Source organism: Pan paniscus, chromosome 2 (genome assembly GCF_029289425.2).
Source record: "Pan paniscus chromosome 2, NHGRI_mPanPan1-v2.0_pri, whole genome shotgun sequence".
In the NCBI taxonomy this organism is placed as follows: Eukaryota; Metazoa; Chordata; class Mammalia; order Primates; family Hominidae; genus Pan; species Pan paniscus.
The window spans coordinates 70,936,168-70,960,000 of record NC_085926.1 but is presented as its reverse complement, the minus strand read 5'-3'; the positions used below and the strand labels follow the sequence as shown (position 1 = coordinate 70,960,000).

At 39.8% G+C, this 23,833-nt stretch overlaps 1 protein-coding gene across 22 annotated transcripts in view; it reads left to right on the top strand.

Moving 5' to 3' along the window:
• Positions 1-23,833, top strand: part of FOXP1 (forkhead box P1) — a 629,894-nt gene that overhangs the window by 583,398 nt on the left and 22,663 nt on the right. For 14 of the 22 annotated variants that reach the window (XM_055110136.2, XM_034956872.3, XM_034956881.3 and 11 more), the window contains 4 exons: positions 370-457; positions 13,305-13,388; positions 23,293-23,494; positions 23,600-23,679. In XM_055110136.2, the coding sequence (XP_054966111.1) occupies positions 370-457; positions 13,305-13,388; positions 23,293-23,494; positions 23,600-23,679 (454 nt within the window). The remainder of the gene's footprint in view (positions 1-369; positions 458-13,304; positions 13,389-23,292; positions 23,495-23,599; positions 23,680-23,833) is intronic. The other 8 variants (XM_034956873.3, XM_063602822.1, XM_055110135.2 and 5 more) reach the window with 1 other exon arrangement.

Here is a 23,833-nt window from a genome sequence, read left to right as displayed (position 1 = left end):
TGTTCCAACCCATACAAATTAGACTCTTCTGAAATACCTAGCAGGCCCTGTCTCTGATTGCTGCCCATTAAGGTGGTCTTGAAATGGCACCCTGGCTGAATTTCTTACTTATTTATGTGTAAATGGTTATCTCCAGATGCCCTGCGGAACTTCTCCCTGGAAGGCTTTTCTTTGGGTGATAACAGTGTGTGCCACATTATACATAATGACAGCATTAAAGGGTGGGGATGGAAAGGGCAGGCCACCCCCTGGACTACTATCTCCTGGGAGCTAGACCCGCTGCCTAGTTTATGCTTAAACATCCTGGTAACTTATATTTTCCTTTTTGTTTCTCCATTTCACTTAATGATTTTCTATGTATTGTTGCAGACATCTCAACAGTGAGCATGCGCTGGACGATAGAAGTACAGCTCAATGTAGAGTACAAATGCAGGTTGTACAGCAGTTAGAGCTACAGGTAAAACCACATTTATTTTTAATATTACCTCAGTATGCCTCAAATTCCAGATTTCTGTAGTGTTCTGTAATGAGTTCCTGTGTACTCATTATTGAATGGAAGGTCCAAAACCTGTCATTGTCCTTTATTTTATTTTATTTTATTTTATTTTATTTTATTTTATTTTATTTTATTTTTTACCTCTTTGGGCAGGTTCAGCCCCAGTTCACTCTTTGGAACTGCTGCTCAGAGGTTTCCAAATTCTGGGCACCTGTGTGTATGCAGCCAACTCTCAGCGGCCACTTTGAATGTTTCCATCTCTCTCTCACTTTCCCTCTCTTCTCACTTCTCCTTTGCATTTTCTGGTTATCTGTTGTCAGTGTAAGTCCTCGACGTTGCTCATATGATTAAACTGGAGCTAGGAAGACAAGCTTGGGGAAAGAGAGTTTGAGAGAATGAATGTGAATGGAGAGAGAAAGAGCGAGCGAGACCAAGACGGCAAGGCAGTGCACGCAAAACCGTGTTTTCCCAAGTCGCAATGGAAGTTATATGTGGGTTTATTTCTCATTTTGCATTGTCCTTTTTTCTCTCCACCACTAAGAATAACTGAGAGTTCACTGTGCACATCTTAAACACACATGCACATAATCAGATATATTAATGTAGAGTGTATATATATATATAAAATCTAGTATTTAGAAACCCATTGGGCTACGTTGAATGTGCTTTATGACTAGGGAAAATAAAGTTTGCAGATTTTCCTGGGAATCACAGTGTGAGAGATGGGGCCTTTTGTTTTTAATGTGAGTTCTACTTCCGGGTATAACTTGATAAACTACCATATTTTAACAATAATTCCATTCTTGGTATAATTAATAGAAGATTAGTTTCTAAAACTAAAAATTAGGTCAGAAAAGGAGATTATTAAAATGTACAATTGCAACAGCCTGACCCTGCAAACCCCATTTATGCAGCCGAGTTCCAAAATGCTTTTGAGTGCTTGATGACTCACAGTGGCTTCTTCCTCTGGCTGGTTTAGTGTAGGCAAGAGGTTAGCCGACTAGGGGAAATTAAAACAATATTGTACATTATATTGTTACCAGCCATCGAAAAGCCTATTTTGTATGCAAGACAGCAATGCTGAGATATATGGAGAGCCCTAGGCTAAGTACAGAAGATAATTACATTTGGAATTTTACTGAGTTAAGTCATTTACAGCTTCAAATAGTTGCAGAGAAAAATCAGCCAAAATACACTTAAACTTTTTGTTGTGACTTTTCAGGATAGAAAGGATTTTTTTTAAATTAGTTATCATCTTATATGACCAATTACATTTTTTTAGTAGAATTTGTCTCAAAAGTTATTTGTGTTAGCCAGTTAATATTTTTCCATTCAAACTCTGGATATAAACTTATTAGAACAGTAAGATATTTATACAAGAAAAGGGCACATCATAAAATCTCAACATTTTAAAATAAGTCTTTGGAAACATCTTTAAATTAACATGTTTATTGAGAAGAAAAAAACAGTAGTAGATGTAACCCACCCACAGAGTTCTTTTATGATTAAGACACAGCCCTTGACAAACTGGATTCAAAAGAATAAACTGGAAGATCTGGCCTATAATCACAGCCCTTTGGGAGGCCAAGGCGGGTGGATCACAAGGTCAGGAGTTCGAGACCAGCCTGGCCAATATGGTGAAACCCCGTCTCTACTAAAAATACAAAAATTAGCCAGGTGTGGTGGCGGGCACCTGTAATCCCAGCTCCTCGGGAGGCTGAGGCAAAAGAATTGCTTGAACCCGGGAGGTAGAGGTTGCAGTGAGCCAAGGTCGCGCCACTGCACTCCAGCCTGGGCGACAGAGTGAGACTCCATCTCAAAAAAAAAGAGAAAGAATAAACTACTTCCTACCAGAATTTGTGCATATTGGTGGTACTTATAAAGTGATAGGAGCTCCTGCATTTATTTATTTGATAACATTAAATTCTTAATGATGGGCTAAAATAAATCGTTGACTAGAATTGTCATGGTTTGTCAGGTAGCCGTTTCTAGACTACAGATTAGAGTGTTCAGCCATTGTTAATTACTCAAGAAGTGAGCATTTATTTTATGAATTATTCTTCGCTCTCCACAAAAAGAGGTCAGGAGAAGGAAAAGATTTAGACCATCATCAATAAATTAAGTGTTTATTTCCTGGCAGCTTTCATGTTGTTTTTTGGTGGGTGTGGCCTAGAAGTAGTACAAACATACAAGGATTCTTTGATTATTTATAGATTTCATTTATTTCTAGATTTCCTTTTATCCTTCAGCTATAAATCAAACTGAAGGCAGATTTTTCAACTTTGATAGACATCAAAGATGATCTGGCCAGAAGTTAGTACAATGTGGTCGTTACCTGTGATGTTCCTCATAATGTTTTTGTCGGGGAGTTTGCCGTAATGGAAGAAGGGACAGGCTAATTCTGACGTGTTCCATTTCTGCAAAGCTTGAGGGAATTATCAGAGTGATGACATAGACCTCATTGAGAGCAGGGGTTAGCAACCCACAGACCCCAGGCCAAATCTCACAAGCTAAGGAATGTTTTTATATTTTAAATGGTTGAGGGAAAAATCTAAAGAACATTATTTCGTGACTGGTGAAAAGTCTAGGAAATTCCAATTTCAGTGTCCATGCGTAAAATTATATGAGAACACAGCCATACTCATGCCCATTCATCTACTTATTACCTATTGCTGCTTTTGCACTACAGTAGGAGAGTCAAGTAATTGAAACTGAAATCTACATGGCCTGCAAAGCTGAAAATATTTATGATCTGGCTCTTACAGAAGTTTGCCAGGCACCCCTGGTCAAGAGGATCAGAAAAACAATTTATATTATAGTATTAGCAACTTGTCCCCTTAGGTTCTGGCTGCCTAAGCTCTGCTCACCCCCTTTTATCTCTTTCTTCTTAGCCAGGGTGTGTAAAACCAGTCTAGTCTCCACATGGGTCAATTTTCCCTACTAGCTCTTCACATGGCAAGTGCCTGCCAGTTTTGGAGGTCATGGAAAGCTGGACGAGGGATATTAATTCATTCTTTCATCCATCCATCCATCCATTCATCCACCCAGACATCCATTCATCCATCCACTTATTTAGCAAGCATTATTTTGAGCCTATCAGATAGCAGGAATCTTGCTGGAGCTACTGCAGAGTACAATGATTACAACAGATAAAGCTGCCCTCCAAGTTCTTACACTCTAGAAGGAAGAATAGACTACAAAATAATTTGCTAGTGAGACTGTCCATTCATTGGGCAGTGCTAGCTGACATTAACAGGTTCTTGAGAACACCAGAAATTTATTCAAGAGAGTTTCAATGCTAGAAAGGGGCCAAGCCAAAGCAGGTTATATCCATTAGTTATCATTCAATCAGATGAAATAGATGAGAAAATGTTAGCAATTTTTAGTATTTAAAGAACCCTTGCCCTGAGACACAGTTAAGAGAAGCCTTAACCAAGGAATTGATTGAGAGTCTTTGAGTTGAAGATCTACCACATATGGGGGCATTTGGGACACAGTACAGTTATACTCGAATCTATTCTTTATAGGCTTCCTCCTTCTCTGCAGTTCAGCATTGCTAGGTTTGTGCTGTTCCATTTGCCACTTAACATACCAGTGTCTAGAAACATACTTTTTAACTTACTTGACTACCAGTCATTGTGCCCATAGAACCTGAATTATTGGGGCAATCAGGTCCCTCCAGCAGCAGGAACACTTAAAGAGATGTGCTTGTCGTCAAACAGCCTATTTCTGTTTTCTGTTGGCATCGTCCCTCCCTTGTTCTCTCAGCCACAGACTGGTGCATCACCTCCTTTAGAGGGGATGACCTGCACATTACTGACCCAAAGCCTATTTCGTATTTCTTAAAGCATTTATCAGTCCAGGAAAAACCTGAACCTCCAAGTATCTCAGTGCGTTATAAAATTATCATTGATTAGCTTGAACTTGAAAAACATTTGTCCCACTTAGCACTACAGGAAAGAGCAGTTAAGTTTTCATCAATTCCCAAAGGGCGATGATCACTATATTAGAGTAGGAGGACAAATCTCCCCTGCCACTCAGACTCACAAGACCTCTCTCTTCAGCATGGTATGTAAGTGTTCACATGTGGTAGAGATAGACCACACATGTGCCCCATCGTAAAAGCAAACCCAGTAAGCTCAGATTGAATCTTACCATATACATCGATGGAGGTTCAGGATGTCTAACCTAGAGGGTCATCATAAAAGGATTCCACAGGAGAATTCAGAGGGCACAGTAGCTGTAGAAGCAACCAAAGCTGGTGAAGGTCACTTAAGTGCTGTGTACCTAGACAGCCTCCTTGAATCTAAACCCCAGAAAACTTTTACCCAAAATGGAAGGCCCTTGTGTCTCTGATCTATCAGACAAACCTCCCTAAAGAAAAAGATGCAATTTTTCCAAAATAACTACTGTTAGCCATAGGGGATAGTGGCTGGAGATGTTCCCCTTCACAGAGCTATCTGTACAATACTACACTTGAATTAAACTGAAAAGCTTTCAAGGCTGTACTGGTGAGATTTCAGGAAGCTGGGCAGAAATAAAGACAATGGGTTGTGGAGACTGATTTAGACTGTCTAATCAGCACTGTGCATGACAGCTGTCCTGTCCCTGTGTATTTAAAATATGACTTGAGGCCGGGCAGGCGTGGTGGCTCACGCCTGTAATACCAGCACTTTGGAAGGCTGAGGCGGGCAGATCACCTAAGGTCGGGAGTTCGAGACCAGCCTGACCAACATGGAGAAACCCCATCTCTAAAAATACAAAATTAGCCAGGCACAGTGGTACATGCCTGTAATCCCAGCTACACAGGCGGCTGAGGCAGGAGAATTGCTTGAACCTGGGAGGCGGAGGTTGCAGTGAGCCGAGATTGCGCCATTGCATTGCAGCCTGGGCAATAAGAGCAAAACTCCATCTCAAAAAAATTAATAATCATAAAATAAAATATGACTTGATTTACGAAACCACAGTTTTAATAGAAATACCAATTACAAAAGGCAAGGTACATCTATATTTGTTAAATTATTGTTGGAAGATGTAAAAATATATGGTGAATGTTTTCTTAGCGGTAGAAAGAATGTTTACGTAGAGCTTGTTAACAGGGAAGGGTTGGTTAATTCCATTCTCTTGTTGCAACCTTCTACTGGTCTTATTTGGAGAAGAGTCAAGAAGACATCTCAGTGGGCCTTCTGAGCCTTTTCAAACATTTCCTACTGCATTTCATTATTGCAAAGACAGTTATAATTTTTAAACATTTTACCAGTGGACCCCAGCTATTAACTGGGATCTAAAAGTGTAAACCCTGAGAGGTGTGTGAGTTCCTTATACTATACACATAGACACCTAACAGTGAGACAGACACCATAAAAATCATTTGGGTCGATGACATACATGGCTTTTTGAAATCAGGGAATGCAGTAAGATTTCATCTGTTCTTTTTTGACAGATTCTTTTGGAATGATGTACAGATGAGATGAGTTAGAAATGGAATGGAGCAAAGTTCCCATAATCAGTATACATAATCTTATACAGGTTATGAAATGTGCAGTCTTCCCTCCACTCCCACCATGACAGAGGGACAGAGACACAGGAACTAGAAAGTTGTTGAGGATAAGAACTCCCCACTGAGAAATGCCATGGCCAGGATTGTAAGGAAACACTTGAAGCTTCCGCGATATTGGGCCCCCACTGTCCACCGGCCGTGGGCCTAGGGATTTAAATTCATATGAATCCAGATTACTTGGGTCCTCTTAGGTGGGACATTCATATGAACTCTTCCAGCCTCTAAGCTAAAGAAGAGATGTCACAAAAAGTTGCAGTGGTGGTTGGATTTTAATTCCGTTTGGGGAAAAGGGGAAACCATCTGATTTCACAGACAGAAAAAAAAAAAAATACAAAAAACATCTGACAGAATTGACTTCACTTAGGAAGCTGAGACAGTGGTACAGATACATATTTCTGATCACATATATTGGTTTTAATTTGTTCTGTGATCATGTGACATTGCTAAACTGCTGTATATTTTTTCTGATGGATGAAGATGTCCTGATGTTTTCATCATGTGTCATGGGGGCAGGTTCAGGACAGGCTCCCTACAACCCCTCAGCCTCTAGGCCCTTTAAAATGAATATTGAAAGCAGACAAGGGAAAAAGGAATCAACCAAACCAAGGTTGATCTGCCTGGCAGGAGACGGGGGTGGAGGTGTGTGTACCTTTTATTCTTTAATGATTTTATTCCATTCAGTCACTACTTACCAAGCACCTATTATATAGGGAGCACTGGATACAGATAAGTAAGGTGGTGTGGCCTCTTCCCGTAATACACAACCTAGTAGGGTAAGACCAGGATGCCTTTAACTTCCCTGCCAGGCAGAGTTTCTAAAAGCGAGGGGTGAGGGATTGGGGAAGGTGACAGTGGAAAGGGTTGTTGGCAAGGACATTCCAGGCCAAGGGAGCCATGGAAGACGTTGCCTAGATTGTAGGATAAGGAAGAAAGGACAGTGGAAGGATATATTGCTCTTAAAATTAATCTGTCTGTTTAACACGAAATAGGGTGACCAACTGTCCCAGTTTACTTTCTTGGACTGAAGGGATTCCTGGGAGTTGGGATTTTCAGTTTCAAAACTGGAAGAGTCCTGGGCAAGCTGGGAGGAGTTGGGTCACCCTACTCCACTAGCTGTGGGAGAGAGCTATTGAATGCCCCATCTTCTGCTTGTAATTATCTCATCTGGCTTGGAAACCATTTGACTGGCCAGCTGTTGAGCTCCTGCTGTATGCCAGGGCACTGTCCTAGGTGCCTTATGTCCCGAATTTCTTGGAATCCCCACAGTCCCTCTGTGAGTAGACACCACCCTATTTCCTTGATTCTAAGAGTCACCTTTTTTTCTTTTTCTTTTTCTTTTTCTTCTTTTGAGACGGAGTTTTGCTCTGTCGCCCAGGCTGGAGTGTAGGTGGCAGGATCTCGGCTCACTGCAACTTCCACCTCCCGGGTTCAAGCGATTCTCCTGACTCGGTCTCCCAAGTAGCTGGGACTATAGGCATGTGCCACCATGCCCTGCTAATTTTTGTATTTTTAGTAGAGACAGGTTTCATCATGTTGGCCAGCATGATCTCAAATTCCTGAGCTCAAGGGATCCGCCTGCCTCGGCCTCCCAAAGTGCTGGGATTACAGGCCAGTGTGCCCAGCTAGGAGTCACTTTTTAAAAGAAAAATATAACATTTGGAAATCAATATATGTCTTACATTTAATGAGTGTGTTTAATGTAATGTTTCTTCTCATTCTTTGAGAAGGTATTACTAAATCCATGGTTATTTTAACTACCACTGGCCTCTTAGAGTCAAAGAAATAATTTGCAGGGATCCCTCCCAGATGAGGAAACTGAAGTTTAGGAGGTCTGATTAACTTGTTTAATGCCAATGGCGAATAAGGGCAGAGCCCAGGAGGTTAACCCAGCCTTTGTAGCCTGTGCTCCTTTTATTGTGGGATCCTGCCTTAACGCTTCCACCCAGAGGATCATTGTGGCCCAGCTGGGCTCTATGCAGGAACTGGTTTTAAAACCTGGCTTTGGGGGCCATGCCACTCTGCCTTGTGAAGCTCTGTCCTGGGCATTCCATGGTAGCAAGGCAAGGCTGGAGTCCGGTGACACTGGGATCACTCCAACATCTCCCAAATCATCTACACCAGGAATTGTAAGCTCTAAGAAAATGTCAGCAGGGAGAAAAGTGCACAAGTTTCAGTAGCAGAGGGAGACATTAATCCTAACACAAATCAATTACCGTACGAACTTTACATGTGATTACTGTACCATTAGTGGTGCTATTTGTAATCACACCAGCCTCCTAGACTTTAGCAAATTTATTATCTGTAATGTATCCCCCTTTGGCCCTGTCTAACCCTGTTTGAGGCAATACTCAGGACAGTTCCTATACTAGCGGCCTCACAGAGCCTCCTGATATTCCCTGCACAAGCCCTGAGCACATCGGGGAAAGAGAGGTCCTAACAGCACGGTAGTTCCATATTGCCAGTGCTTTGTAACTGGAGCCAAGAAAAAGAAGAGAGAGAGTCTCTGGGTTTCTCACTTCCATGTCCTTCTGTGAAAACCACGACACTTATTTTTCATAATTTAAAATCCTGCCTTACTCTGGGAGCATTAGAATTCCTAGACTATGACTTAGTATTAGTGTGCGTCTGCTTTAAATGTCAAGAGAGTCTTTAATAATAACATGTAAGGAATGTTAAGATGGTGACAGAGTACAATAAAAGGGAAATTCTTCGATTGGGGTGCAATGAGCCATATATTGCCCACCACCTGAATGCGGTAGTTGGTGTGAAAGAAATCGTTTAAAAGTTTTTCACTGGTACTAAGTTCTGAAGCCATAGTTTGACAAGGTGGGTCAAAAATAATTGGTAAATGCTCAGTTTGGTAGAGTAATTTGAGTTCTGCTCCTTCTAGTCACTGCTTTTTCTCCCCCTTGTTTTTCTTCTTTTCATCGTATGTACTTCAGAGACCTGTGTTATTGGATATACCCTGCCTAAGTAACTGGATATACCCTGCCTAAGTAACTGGATATGCTTGGCCCACATCGGGTTAATCTCTTTGGATCATGATTGTATACGAAACTACTGAGGAAACGTATACAGCCACTGTTTAAGGCCTTCTCAGTCCATGGCAGAAAGTAGTGTCTCTCACTTAACTTGATTAAACTTGGACACTTGGGGTCCTTATTTAAAAATACCTACTTCCAAGTCTCACTGTTGGAGTGTTGGCTCCAGCATGTTTAGGTGAGACCGCAGTCGTTTCACTTGGAGATCATCATTGTATGGGATAATCTGAACTCATGCATTCATTTAGGTGCCTCTGAAAACTCCATGTGCCCCCCTTCCCTGGAGATTCTTTGAAAAGACACCTTCTTTTCATAATTTAAAATCCCGTCTAACTCTAGGAACAGTAGTTCAGCATGAGAGCAGGGAGGGAGACTAAGACCTATGATTTGAGTTATTGTCCCAGGTGATTCTTAGAATCACACTAGTGTGGGAAACTCAGACCAAGCATCATACAACTGGGACCCTAGTCTTATTTCTGCCCCTTCCCAGTTCCCTGACCTCAGATATGTTTACCTTGTAAACCTCAGTTTCCCCAATTATAAAACAGAATAGGATTAATGGATTTGAAATAGCCACAGTAGCCTTTACCTCTGTTAAATCAAAGGAGTGTCTTGGCCCTTTCTTCTCATCTGTCCTCAAGAAGTCTAGCATTTTTACACATACAAAGCCCTTCATTTATTTCAGCAGAGTTTTGTTTCTCACGAGTGAGAACTGCCAAATTGGCCTTAAAATGATTAGTCCTCCTGACAACATAGAAAATGGTGATGTTAAATGAACCCCAAACCATGTTCCCTTTTCTCTGTTAAAATAATGAGTTTAATCTTAGTTTGTATCTTTGAGGATGTTGAATGGAACTCCTAGCCTTTGGCAGTTATCAGTGGCTCTGGTGCAATACACAAATTCTGATCTTTCACAGCCCAGACTGTCTTAAACCTAATTTGAGGCCATGGTTAATAGAAGAGGAGATGACCTATTTCGGCCAAAGGGTAGAAAAATATTTGCCCAAGATGAGGGGAAGATACAGTAAGAACCTGAGACAAATTGATAGGAAGTGGGCTTCGTCTTTCCTTCGCTTTCTGTTCCATTCTTTAAACGATCAAAATTATTTCCCTTCCCAGTTAGCCCAACTGCAAACTCCATTGAACCCCTGTTAGGCAGATCCAGATTTCAAACATATACTCAGCCAGTAGTTTAAATACACTGGACCGATTTCACTTTTCTTAAAAAAAAAAAATTAGAAAGTTGTTGAGCATTCATAAAGCACTAGTCATTTTGCTAAGCTTGTTATGTGCAAGACCTCATCTGATCTTCAGAACACCCCTTCAGAGTTCAGAGATGATCATTCCGTATTTAGAAGGAGAAACTTGGTAATTAAAAAGGTTACATAATGTGCTGAGTCACTGAGCCAGGATTTGAACACAGCACGGTGTGATTGTTGTGTCCACATCCTTAACCGTTTTCACCCTGCCATCGTTCTACAGAATGGTTGAACAAATTCAGTAGATTAAAATGACCCCTGCACAAGCAGCTCCCTCTAATGTGTAGGCCGTTGTCATTTCCTTTATGCTAGATACTCATTCCATACCCACTGGGAAAGTTTTTTAGAGAGTAATTCTCTTCTGATATTTCAACACAAATTTTCTCTTTAATTTGCCAACCAAATTTTAGTGGGCCTTCGGATTGAATGTCTCAACCTCCTTTTCTTTGCTTTTCATGGAATTCATAGTTTAAGAGGAAATGCTGGAATATGCTTGCTAATATTAAATGTTTGTATCTTCATATTTTAATAATGAAAGGATGCCGTGAAAATTGATGGGGATGGTGAGCTCATGGGATGATGGCATAAAAAGTAATAAAGAATGTGAAAGCTTTTGGAAGGAGCAGTTAGTATTATAAATGCAAGACAGACATTGTAGACAGGATGTGGTTTCAATAGGTGTGAATGTTTAGCCTTTTTGCCTAAAAAAAAGAAAAACTGAATTTGGCGGGTTTCTTTCTGTAATTGTTAAAACAGTTTGTGTTAGAGCTGTAATTGATTTAAAGTCTAAAACTCATTCAAGAGTATGATACTACACATTAGTTTTCACTAACCAAACAAAACCAAAAAGTTAGATTTTTGCCTTTTTGTGTAACCTTGTCCATCTTTTAGAAAAGCAGAACTAGGGTGGTACAATTGAGGTTCCTGGATAATTCTCAGAATTGATGATGAATTCTAAGCAATGTGCTCATGGAAAAATACAAAAATGTTTCCGATGGCAGTTACTTCCAGGGTTTATGAAAGTGGCTGTGTATACAAATTCTAGGTATGTGTTTGCAATGTAGTGTTGCTACCTTTGGCTGACCAGTAAAAGATCAGCTTGGTAGACATTTGGATGGAAATATGGAGAAGATGTTTCCTTTAAATGCCCAGGATTTGGATTTTCCTTATACCACACTTAGTGGTACAAGGTATAATTGCTACATCAACAACGTTTACCCCCAAATTAAGTCACAATTAATATTCAGCAGACTTCAGTAAATATCACCTCTCACCCTTTAATTTGTATTGTTCAGCATGACAGACTACTGCTTGTTTTTAAGAAAAATACAACTGATTTCTTAATTCCTTCTGGCCTTTGATAACTTTAAAAGAAAACATTTCTTAAAAAGTCTGAGTATTTGACATCAAAAAGCTTAGGATACTTACATTTAAAAAAATAATAATAATAATGGCAGAAAAATAGCATTCCCAACATTTTAATTGTTCTAAGCCTCTTTGGAAAACTAAATTCCTTTAGCATTATGTGTTCAGAGAATCTTTTAGTTTGGCTGTTCAATAACTTACTAAAGAACAGAGGAGGAATAACATCAAGTGGCTCCTAATATGGTATCATTTTCATTTCCTGTTTGTTGAAAGATAAATGCTAACACTGTACGGCTTTTTTTTTCTTTCTTTCTTAATTTATTCCTCCCTGAACCACAAGGGAATAAAAAGAAAAAAAAAATCAAATGTGATATGGCTGGAGACTGAGTCATCCAGTAGGGATAAGCTGAAAGCTTTTTCCCTTCTCCCTTTTGTACTCTTTCCCTTTTCTCCATCTTTCCACAATCCCCGACCCCTGTCCCCCTTCTTCCTTAGAAAATAACTGTATTTAAATAGATAAAGTATATTTGTTTTTTTATTTGGGAATAATTTGACTTTAAAAAACTTTATTTTTAAAGGATTTAAGGTTAATTATGTGACAGAACTAATGAGTCCCTCCTTAAATCTAAGGCATTATTTTGGACAAATGATGTACCAAAGTATTGAAATTAAACTGTATTCTCTCCCTCTCTCCTCTCTCTCTCATATTAATCTCTTCTCCATCTTCCCTAAATGCCACAGCTGTTCTCTTAACTATCCCTTTATCTTTAGGGGATATATTTCCCACTTCTTTTACAGAAGTAATCGTTATGTGTCCCCTATGCCCAACTGTCTTGAACTATTGAAAATATCGAGTTAAAGCAGTCCAAGCGAAGCATAAAGGATGTAGCTTCCAATCAGTAGTATTTGAGTGCCTACTATATATATCCAATTAGAAACTTGTGTGACTTCAGAAGATCTTTTTTTATAGAATAAGGAGACTTAAATTATTAAGATGAGACTAGCACATAGCAGGTACTCAAATCTTGAGTAAATTGAATGAGCAAGCTTGTTCTACACTCGTTTGAAAATGGGAACCTGTCATCCCTTGGAGCCTGCTCCTGGCCTGCTAATATCATTTGCCAGCACTGTCTTAATCTATGCCTACCTGTTAAGAAAGATGAAGCTAATTTTGCGTAAATGTATCCATCGGTCTAGGAGTTTTTCCACAACCACAACAGATGAATTTATGGGTTTTAGCTACCTAGCTCACTTTCCCTTGGCTTTTCTCATGAATAAGGTTGGTTAATAGGCATGATTCACATTTGTCTTTTAGCTGTCTGTGTTCCATGGGACTGCGTGGTGCCAGCAGGTCTAGAACTTCCCAGTTAAAGTCTAATGCATCTTGTGTTGAGAAATCTCACACCAACACCTCCGGTTACTTCGAGTTTGGCAATGGTCATGTAGATTTCAAAAACAAGCAATGAAAATGATTTTATCATGTGCTGTGGTGCCATAGCGTAATTTGTAATATGTATCATTTTTGGTGTTAAGAGCCATGCATCTTTATTCAGAGAAATAACAAAGCATTTTCTTCCTGCCAGCTTGCAAAAGACAAAGAGCGCCTGCAAGCCATGATGACCCACCTGCATGTGAAGTCTACAGAACCCAAAGCCGCCCCTCAGCCCGTAAGTATTGATCCCCACCAAGGGGAAAAAAACAAAACTCACAGTATTCCTTTTCTACTTCCCCACCCCAAACGGAGGAAGGAGGACCAGCCTACTTTGGTGGAGCTTTGAGTTTTGAGGGCCTTAGATTCATGCGACTGTTTCTGGTTACCCTTTATGATGAAGGTCATATGCTAGGCATTTGGGGAGATACAGGATGATTCAGATATGGTCCTTGCCCATAAGACTCAAGCACCCAGCTCTTCTTTAAAGGCAGAATGATTGGTGCCCAAGCAAGGTACTGAAATGCATTATGAGAGCTCCCTGGAAAAAGAAAATCTTTCTGAATGGTAGGAACGCAGAGAAGACAGCTAAACCATGACAGCAAAGCAAAGAGGCATTTCAGCTCGGGTAAGCTGAGAGACAGTGGTGTGTAGGAAAAAGAGCAGGGAGTAGTCCAGTCTAACTCTTAACAGAGGAAAGACATAGGAAACCTAGTGTTGGAATAGTCAGAGGCTAAATTATGGAGAGGCTCTAATGGTTACTAAGGAGTTTGAAATGAAAATTATTCCTTCACAGGAGACCAAACACAGTACACTGAAATTACATTTAATTTGTAAGAATCTCCTCTTTCTTGCCTTATTCCCTTTTACTGGACCTTGAAGGGTGTCATCCCAGCACAGGCTGTTAATATCGAAGCAGAAGGATCGTGTCTGAACCTAAAAGTTTGTCTTGGACCTCCTTCCTTGTAATAAATCGATCTCTTTAATGGTCATATTCCTCTTACATTTCTAAAATTCTCCTAGTAGCTTTAACTGATTATTCAAAATGGAGACAGTGCTTTGCTTCTTGATTTTAAGATTTGTAAAATTTAAAGGTACACTGCCTTTATTTGATTTTGCTTGGAGTCACTGTGTGAAAATTAATTGAGCGTTGACAATCTATAGTTAGTACCAGCGATTTTAATCAATATGCAATGATGCAGCGTAATGGCAAAGTATTGGTTTATCTGTTTTGACTGATTTTTTTCTATAAATAAAGCAAACATACACCCATATATGTATGATTTATGGTGATAGAAATAAAACGGAGTCAGACTATTAACCCAGCAAATATGGTAGCCTGCCAAGATGCAGTTGGCAGGAAAATTAATGTCTGAAACAGAACACATTACTGAGATATAGGACATAAAATCATTAAACACTTCGTGCATCCATTTTTACTAGGAAGGAGTCCTTAGTTTCCGTGTATTTTACAGTAAATGGCTGTGGGACTAGATGTGTAGGCTACCAAAAAGAAAGGAAAAAAAGAACCAGGTCATTCACTGTTGTGGCATCAGTAGTCAGCTGTGCTATTTCTAGCAACCCCTCCTTCTAGAACCCAGCTAAGCAAAATGGTGAGCCTCTGAGACAACTTGGCTGAAGTCATCTCGAAGAAGCGTAGCCAATTGCACAGGGCATTCACTGCCTTGGAACTTTTTGAAAGTCTTCAGATGGCTTTAGTGAAATGGTTTTCCCAGATTGAAGGGTTCAAATCTTTGCACCTAGCAACAAGCGAGAGAATGAGATTATCTCTGTCTTCCTCCACGGATTAAAAACAGTGATAGGATAATGGTTGGACCCAGCACTGTAGGCCTGGATCTTGGGGCTTCTTGGGAAGAGGAAGGATACGATTAAAGATAAGGAACTACAAAACCCCGTAGGGCGCTTGGCGAGTGACCGGGCTGGGTGTTGGCAGAGAGCACCATGTGTGTAAGCCCCTGTGGGCCACAAAAGGACCATTGGGATTCTTCACGTGGACCAGTGTTAAGCAGCCGGTAAACAGGGAAAAGCATTGGGGGAGGTGAACAGGGATGGAAGGTTTGTCTTGATTAGTATTAAAAAAAAATGTTTTACATTCTAGAAAATTATAACTTTGAAGGGGACCTCCTACTAAATTTATTTTTAACTGCCCTATTGAAAATTCTCTACCACTAGTCAACATTATCTCTTAGTAGCTCAGCACAGTATTTCTTTATTAAAAGAAATCGGCACGAATATTTTTGACTGAAAAATTAATAGCTTTTGAATTCATACACAGCAGGTTTTCTTTTGCAAAGAAGTCCAATATCGCTGCACAGCACTTCTATAACCATTTATTTAGAGTCCAAGTCAAACCTTTGACAGCTAGAGCAGCGCTACAAGCCAATATAAAGAACTCCAAGATGTAAACCAACAATAGGCCGTCTGTGTGAGGTTTGCCATTGTCAAATACATAGATTGTTTGGATTAGTTTATGTAAATGTACTGTTGTATTACCCTTTGAAAAAAAAAAAGATCACATTTGTGTATGAAAAGTGGTTCCCTTCACAGGCAGCATTATAAATTCCTTATCCTTTAACTTACATGTAAGAAGTAAAAATTGGTGCCTGACAAGCAGATATTGTGTGACACTCTGTTGTCGGAGTGAACCTGCCTTCTTTTCATTTATTGGAAAATAGAAAATTTTATTAAAGATACCATCTTATAAATCAGGAATTATTAAAATATGTATAGGTGAGGCATTGGGAAATTAATTATAAAAGGTAGACGTGTAATGTTTTGCATAAATTTTCACTTCTTTGCCAAAAAGAAAAAAAAAAAGGGCACACACATACAGCAAACCCTTGATGCTTTCAACTTTAAGGGCCCAGAGCTATCTGGTGACTGATTCTCATGTGCAAAATATTCCCTGCAGTCTGTAATTAATTTATTCCGCCCTAAATAATAGAATGCATGGCGTTTGTTTGAATGAGTATCCTTCTAGAATCTTTAATTTGAAACAAGCAGTCACCAGGATTCAAATCTAACCATAGATGGGGACTTTCATGTTACAACCTTGCCAGTAAGTTCATGAAGCTTTTTCTTTTTTCCATTTCTGTGTAGAAGAAACCTCGTGTTTATTTTAAAATTCTTAGTCACTAAGTGATAGAATGCTTTGCTGTAAATGTTGCTTTTCACTAAATGCCATTTGGGTGTTAAGTGTCATTTGCTGTATCCAATCATCCAACCAGTCCTCATTTCATTGCATCAAAGAAACTGCTAAAACGTTCTTAGATTGTTTTTACATCAGCTCATAGACGCATTTTCTGGATCTTATTGTGGGACTCATCAGATTTGGATAGTTAGAGGATACGCTCATCTCGGGAAGGTGCCCAAGTTTTTGGACATGGATCTGAGGAAGAAAGCTTATGGGTGAACTGGGGCAGGAGCTCACGGGCTTCCCATCGCTCAGACTCCTTCGACGGCCTTTCTTCCTGCTTGCTGTCACATCTCTTTAAACCTAAGTAAAATCTTCCTTTCAGAACAAAACCAAAGACTCAAGGTGCAGTTTGGTTATGGAAAGGGAATTTCTGCATTTAAAATCAAACTATTCCATCAACAAATATTTCTTGAGCATGTGACATACGTGACAAGTAGTCAGTCACGTGAGCAAGGCCCATCCCTGCCGTGGAGGTGTTCAGAGTCTGGTAAAAGAAATAACAGATAACTACATACATACTCACACAGTCTCACTTTCCGTGAATTGCACTACCTGTAAGTAGAACAGCTGACCCAGAATGGTAAAGTCAGGGGAGACTGCTGGGAGAAATGATGTCTAAGCTGAAACCTACAAGATGAGCAGGAAGAAATGGTAAGAGGTCAGCCTTGTGAACCTTTCCTTAGGTTAAGAGTGGGTGCACAAATCGGTCCCTCTGATTGGTGAGTATCAGTGTAGAGGAAGAAAAGGAATAGCCAACATCAGTTAAGGCAAGCTTTTCAAACTTTTAATTTTATAAAGACTGGACCCTGCGTGGACTTATGTAGTATGTGTAAGTTGACCAGAGCAGCCCTAAGTTCTAGCTATCAGGTACATAGAGCAGAAAAGCAGTTCTTACATTTAGAATGGCCACATTTCTTGTTATTTTAAAAGATTCTATTCTTTTCTATGGAAAGAAAAGCAAAAACAATAGTAAACTGCCCTAATGAAAATGATTGATATTCTTTTGTTCCAGACTCAGTAAACATTCTCAAAGTAAACACCCAAATGTCTTGCTTGGAGGTTAATTTCTCCGTGCTTACTCTGTGGAGAATTTGCCAAGATACTTCATTTGAGGGAGGGAGTGAAAAACTAAGAGGACAAAACAAAAACAAAAAGAAACATGTCTGTGGTATGATGACTTTATTAAATTACTACGGATTTCTTAAAAAGACTTTTCACACTCTGTCATTATGTCAGGAAAACACTGTAAATCGTATTTTATAATACTGAGTACATGAGAAGAACGCTTTGCTTTAGGGTATTCCTGCACATCAGAGAACAACTTCTGCTCCTGGAGATACCACATTCTTTTAGATTTGGTGGGCACGTAATTACAGTGTAGGTGGTATATTCTTCTTGACGAAAATCTTATAAAGCACTTACAGGAACTTGGATATTTGTAATGAAATACAGTATTAGATTTTCATTTTTATACATTTTCTTTTGCTCTAACCATAGCCATTAGGACTGTTTTGAAAGAGGTTTTAGCTCCTATAAAAACAAAGTGCCTCCCCGAAAAGAAAGGGTCTTTTAACTCTTCAAGGATCATTTGGGCTGCCTGGGTCCTTGCTTTAGAGTTGGAGAAATAATATTATTAAGCAGTCATAAAAAGGGATTCTTAGGCACAATACACAAAAGCTGTTTTATATACTGTTTTTCATTTAGTGCCCCCCCCCCCAACCTTTCAACCAGAATTTTTTTGTTTTTGCTTTTAGTATCCCTGCCAGTACCACCACCTTCTAAGTCATAACCTTCCACGAGTTCGCTTCTCTAAAACAGGGCCAGGCTGAGATGGTAAAGGAAAGGAAAGGAAAGGCTTGTAACAAAGGCTGCCACCCACTGTCCTGCCCTCCGCACGGCCTGGTAACGTCCCTCCAGCCTCAGAAAGGCCGTCTCTGAACTCAGTGATTCATGCCCAGAAATGACACTGCCATGCAGTTAAAGCAGGACTTGAGCTGGCTCAGGCCAGTAAAACAAGAGCAGAAAAACAAGTTCTGTGAGCCCGAAAGTCCCTACTATGCAGTTGTGTCCCTTGGTGTTTGGGTTTCAGGTTTGTCTTTTGTTCTCAGAATCTGTTTTCATGTGAGGCAAGAGCACAAACAAAAATAAAAATGAGTTCTTATGGGAATACTTACAAGTCTGTTTCTGTCAGGGGTTTACATCAGCAGTTAATTTTTTTAATGTGAGTGACTCATCATCTTTAAACAGGAGGGGAGATGATTACTGTTAAAAACTAAAGATTAATTAATTTAAAAAAAAAAAAGGGACTAAGCAGAATAGTGGGTAGCCAACCAAGTTTGAATAGTTTCGATGGCTAAAAGAAAAGCTGATGCCTGAGAGTAGAAATAAATTTAAAAAATAAAACCCTACAGCAATTTTAAATGACATAAGAATTTAACTTTTGGCCAGAGTTTCAAAGAGATTATCTTTGCTGAAATCATCACATGATGGAAACTTGCCATGTAGAAAATATCAGAGTTACTGACTTTTCTAAACATAGCAACTTCTTTTAAATAGAAAATGAACACAATAAGAAAAATAGGCTTTCCATCAGGAAAAGAAACCCTCCCAGTCCGTTCCCTTCCTGCTCCATGCCCCAGAAAAAATTATCTTTTAAAACCTGAACTGCAATCAGAAACACAAAGCACATATGCTTTCATTTCTAATTGATGATTACATTAAGATTTAATAGTTTACAATTAAGATGAATATTTCAAGATTACAGCAAAAACACACACCATTCCCCATTTGCTCTTCTGTTCTAAGTCTGTAATTAATTTTTTTTGGGGGGGCACTCTTTTTTCAAAGAGGCCTTAATTAAAAGAGCAGGTTTGGTTTGAACACAGAGCCTGTTTTGAATCTTTCTTCTCCATTCTTTCTCTCTCAACCTTCCCTTTCGAAGATGGTTTCTCCTCAAGACAAGCATGTGATCATCAAACAGAAGTTTAAAAGTTAAGAAACTTCTGTACCAGTTGACAAGGTTGACATTTCATTAACTTGTTGGTTCAGCCTTCAAATGATTTTGTGTGGCATAGCACCCTGTGTTTGCAGTGTACAGCTTTTTCTTCTTCCTTCCCTCACGGGCTAGTCATGTTTAATTTGGAATCTGGGCTCCTTTGGCAAATTAGCAATTAGAACAATTTTGTGGGAATATGTATATGTGTCATTAGTTTTCCTGCAAATTAATAGCAAGGGCAGAGGTCAGGCAGAAATTTTCCACTTGACTGCAGCTCCTCTATTGAGACTTGGCACTTGGTTTTGGAATGGCCACAGCTGCTCTCAGCCACCCTCTTCCTCTAGGAACTGTCTTTTAATTAGTTTACCTCATAGCCATCATTACAAATATTACTGCCTCCCCTCCTCGAAATAAAATTACTGTTTCTACAAAATATTCCAGTGACATCTTGCACCACTGCACATTGATGGTGGGGTCAGTCGAATGCAGCATTTAATCATTAGATCACCTCCATCCGCGTCTCCTAATTAGAGTCCTTACAATACATTTTTATCTGGTAATTAGCTGAGATTGGCTGCTTCCTCTGTGGCTTATTAGAGACAGCCCAGCAGTGGGTGTGAATCACGGTGTCATTTGTCAAGCCTGGTAAGCCCCCTCTCTGCTCTCTTCTGGCTCAGTATTTATTCCCACTTGCTAATGTTCAAAAGCCTCCAGAAAATTCTACCTTCATCTCTTCCTTTGTGGATTGTGCTAACTTGGAGGGATTTTATTTTTCGCTGTTGCTTTTTTTTTTTTTTTTTTTTTTTTTTTGGTAGAAAGAGTCCTAGTGGTGAGATCTTGGTAATAGCTACAAGACTCACATCCTTTCGGCATTTTGATGACATTTTACTGTGGGATTTGTCTATTCTTCTTAGCTGTGAACACCCAAAAAGATGGGCTTGCACTTGCTGAATGAGTTTTGATTTCTGACAATGAAACTGGAACTCAGTTAACTTGGTGATCTTCCTCCCAAAACTGAAAGGGAGCAGGCATGAAGGACATTTGTGTTTGTAATTTTCATTGCATCTTTCAGAAAGCCACAGTGTTTAGGGAAAAGTTCTTAAACTGAAAAGAGAAGCCAAGAAGTATAGTCAGTCCTCAGAGCTGCTTTGTGGTTACTGTGTACCTTTGCCCTTTGACTGACGTATGTGTTTGATGGTAAGCGCTTCAAGGGCAGCAATTAGCTGTTTTTGTCATTGTAGGACTAACTGCCTTATATTTGCTCAGTTACATGTGTTGATTGTCATGCATAAGCAGGGATAAAATGCTCTGCACGGAATCTTTTCCAAAAATGAGCATACAGAAAAATGAAACTGGTTAGTGTTCATTTTTCCTATTAACTAGGCATAAGATGATTATACAAAGGACCTAGAATCATACAAGTGTGTGGTTTGACCTTGGGTCTGGGTTGGGAATATGGGCAAATTATTTAATCTCTTCAAGCCTCAGTTTGCTTATCTGTAAAGTATGAGTAATAACATCTCAGATATTAGTGGTGGTATGAGAATTAAAGGAGACCACACAGTGGCAGGTGGTTTAAAACATGATTTTTACAAATGTTACCCATGACTTTCCAAAGCGCTCTGAGATTCTTAGGCTTAGCAGCATCTGAATTATAAAAGCTGTATATTTATGAGCATTAGCCTTTCATGCACTAATTTCCTTGACCCTTTGCTTGGGCTGATGCTTATACGTACTGTTCCTGGACTTGGTCAGTGATTAAGGCCCGAGGTGAAGAAGAGGTCAGCCCCAACTCCTCCCCGCTTGGCTTCTCAGCTCTGCCCCATCCTGCGGCTGCTACTCTGAACTGTTCACACTTAGTTTGCAAATGTGTGTCAGAAAGCCAGGTTTCCAGCATTATAGAGAAAAACCCGCTCATGGCATCTGCTCAGCTTGCTGGGGCATTTGTAAGGGCAGTGCCATCTCCAGAGCTTGCTCTTCGCAGGCATTGTCTCTTGCTCACCGAGTCAACATGCTACGCTGAAAATAAAAAGGAAAGCACAACTCAAAGCTCACAACATTCTGTTTCCAGCGCCATGTTTACATTTTTCCATTAGTATTTCTTCATGATATTTGATCTTTCTTTTCTTCAGGTTCATTGCTTTTTTATGAAACTCTCCTGAAACATATTAGAGAGGATTCTCAGGCCCCCCTCCCTTTTTTTTTTTTTTAACTAGAGTATGAGTAAAGGTCGAGTCTTCCCAACATATTGGAACTCTCTTTTAATAAGTTCTCTGATTATGATCTCAGAGGAATCTCATTTTTAATACCTTCCACAAATACTGCCTTGTACTTAAGACTGACTATAGCAATGGTGAATTAGACTTGGTGAAATAGACTTACTATGGTAAATGATTTGAAATCTGGTTTGAGAAAATATTACCAAGTAAGCCTACTTTGCTGAAGTTTATTGGATTTTAGGGTGGGTCTGTGTATCTGAGACAGCACATAAACAGTAATACATACGCTGAAAACAACCAAATTCTTCAGCATTGCCAGACGTAAAATAATATTTCTGTTGCAACAAATTTTGGGGAAGGGTTATGCCTTTTAGTATTTGTAAGAACAGTACTTTAAGGTGAAGATAAGAAAGATAAATTGAAACAGTGCTCATTAATTTTTTTTTTTTTTTTTTTTTTTTTTTTTTTTTTTTTGAGGTAGAGTCTCACTCTATCAATCACCCAGGCTGGAATGCAGTGGTGATCTCAGCTCACTGCAACCTCTGCCTCCCAGACTCAAGCTGTCTTCCCACCTCAGCCTCCTAAGTAGCTGGGACTACAGGCATGTGCCACCACACATGGCTAATGTGTGTGTGTGTGTGTGCGTTAATAGAGACAGAGTTTCACCATGTTGTCCAGCCTGGTTTCAAACTCCTGGACTCAAGAGATCCTCCCACCTCAGCCTCCCAAGGTGCTGGGATTACAGGTGTGAGCCACCGTGCCCGGCCTATTTTATTCTCTTCTACTTCAAATAAATAAGTAATATTCATTTCCTAACTTGAAGCAGATTATTTCCCATTTTATAGAACATTCAAAACTTGAAGGAAAAAAATCAAAAACCTCAGTTCCAGATCTCCCATATTCTATAAAAGAATGTCACAATAAAAAAAATTAACAGATCCCAAGCCAGTATTTGATAGATTTAATAAAGGTTATTCGTAATGCTGTTAAGGATTATTTTCTGCCAACTGATTGATAGAAACAAATGACAGCTTGTGGGGTCAGGCCCATTGTGTGTAATATGAGTAATAGGCCACACATATTTGCAGGAGTTCTCGTCATCCACGAAGCTGCATGAGGGAGCTCAGTAGGCTCTTCCTGGGCTGTCTAGTATGGTAGCTACTAGCCACCTGGGGCTCTTTCCATTTAAATTTATTAAAGTTTAATTTTAATAAAAATCAAGTAAAAACAGCTCTTTGGTTGTGCTAGCATATTGCAGAAATTCTGCTGGACGCTTCAGATCTACACCAGCGTATCCCAACTGGTGTCACCTAAAATATTCAGCTTCACTGGTATTGCTAATGACTTCTCTCCCTCTTTGAGGTTGACAAGGCCTGATGGGCGATTAAAGCCTATAGGTGAGCCATCACAATGAAATAAATGTCTTGACTCAGGGTTTCTCACACTCCCTCAGGTAGGTAACCCCTTTTTGAGCCTGTAAACACCCATGTAGCAGCCTTTGGAAAAGAGGCCGCTGCCAGAGATATCTTACACTACATCCTAAGTGAATTCACGCAGGACTCACCTTGTGTTTCGGTTCATGGTAAACATATCATCTACGTAGAGGAAGAAACAGTGCCCATGCATCCTCTGTGTTACTCCTGCTAGATGTGGTTCCTGGGTTGCTCTGGTTTTCTGAAGGTCTTCTAAGACGTTGTTTTTTTCCTTGCAGTTGAATCTGGTATCAAGTGTCACTCTCTCCAAGTCCGCATCGGAGGCTTCTCCACAGAGCTTACCTCATACTCCAACGACCCCAACCGCCCCCCTGACTCCCGTCACCCAAGGCCCCTCTGTCATCACAACCACCAGCATGCACACGGTGGGACCCATCCGCAGGCGGTACTCAGACAAATACAACGTGCCCATTTCGTCAGGTAGATACTCCACCTTTTGCCTCACGTAGAGTTGTAATCTGCAATTCTTGTAGACCAGCCCCTTTTTAAAAAGTGATAATTAATAGGACAATGATTCTTATTCAGCAGATATTGCGCAGAACCAAGAATTTTATAAGAATGCAGAAGTTAGACCACCATTTACATATGCATCTTTAATTAGGCAGGTAAGTAAATAACACAGTATATGAAATTCTGTCAGAAGGTATATGTGTACATGGATATATATTGATGAAGTAGATTTAAAACCGTTTAGTATGCAAGCATGCTGAAACCTTTTCTATAAGGTTTTTTAAAACTGCAATATATAACATAATTGCT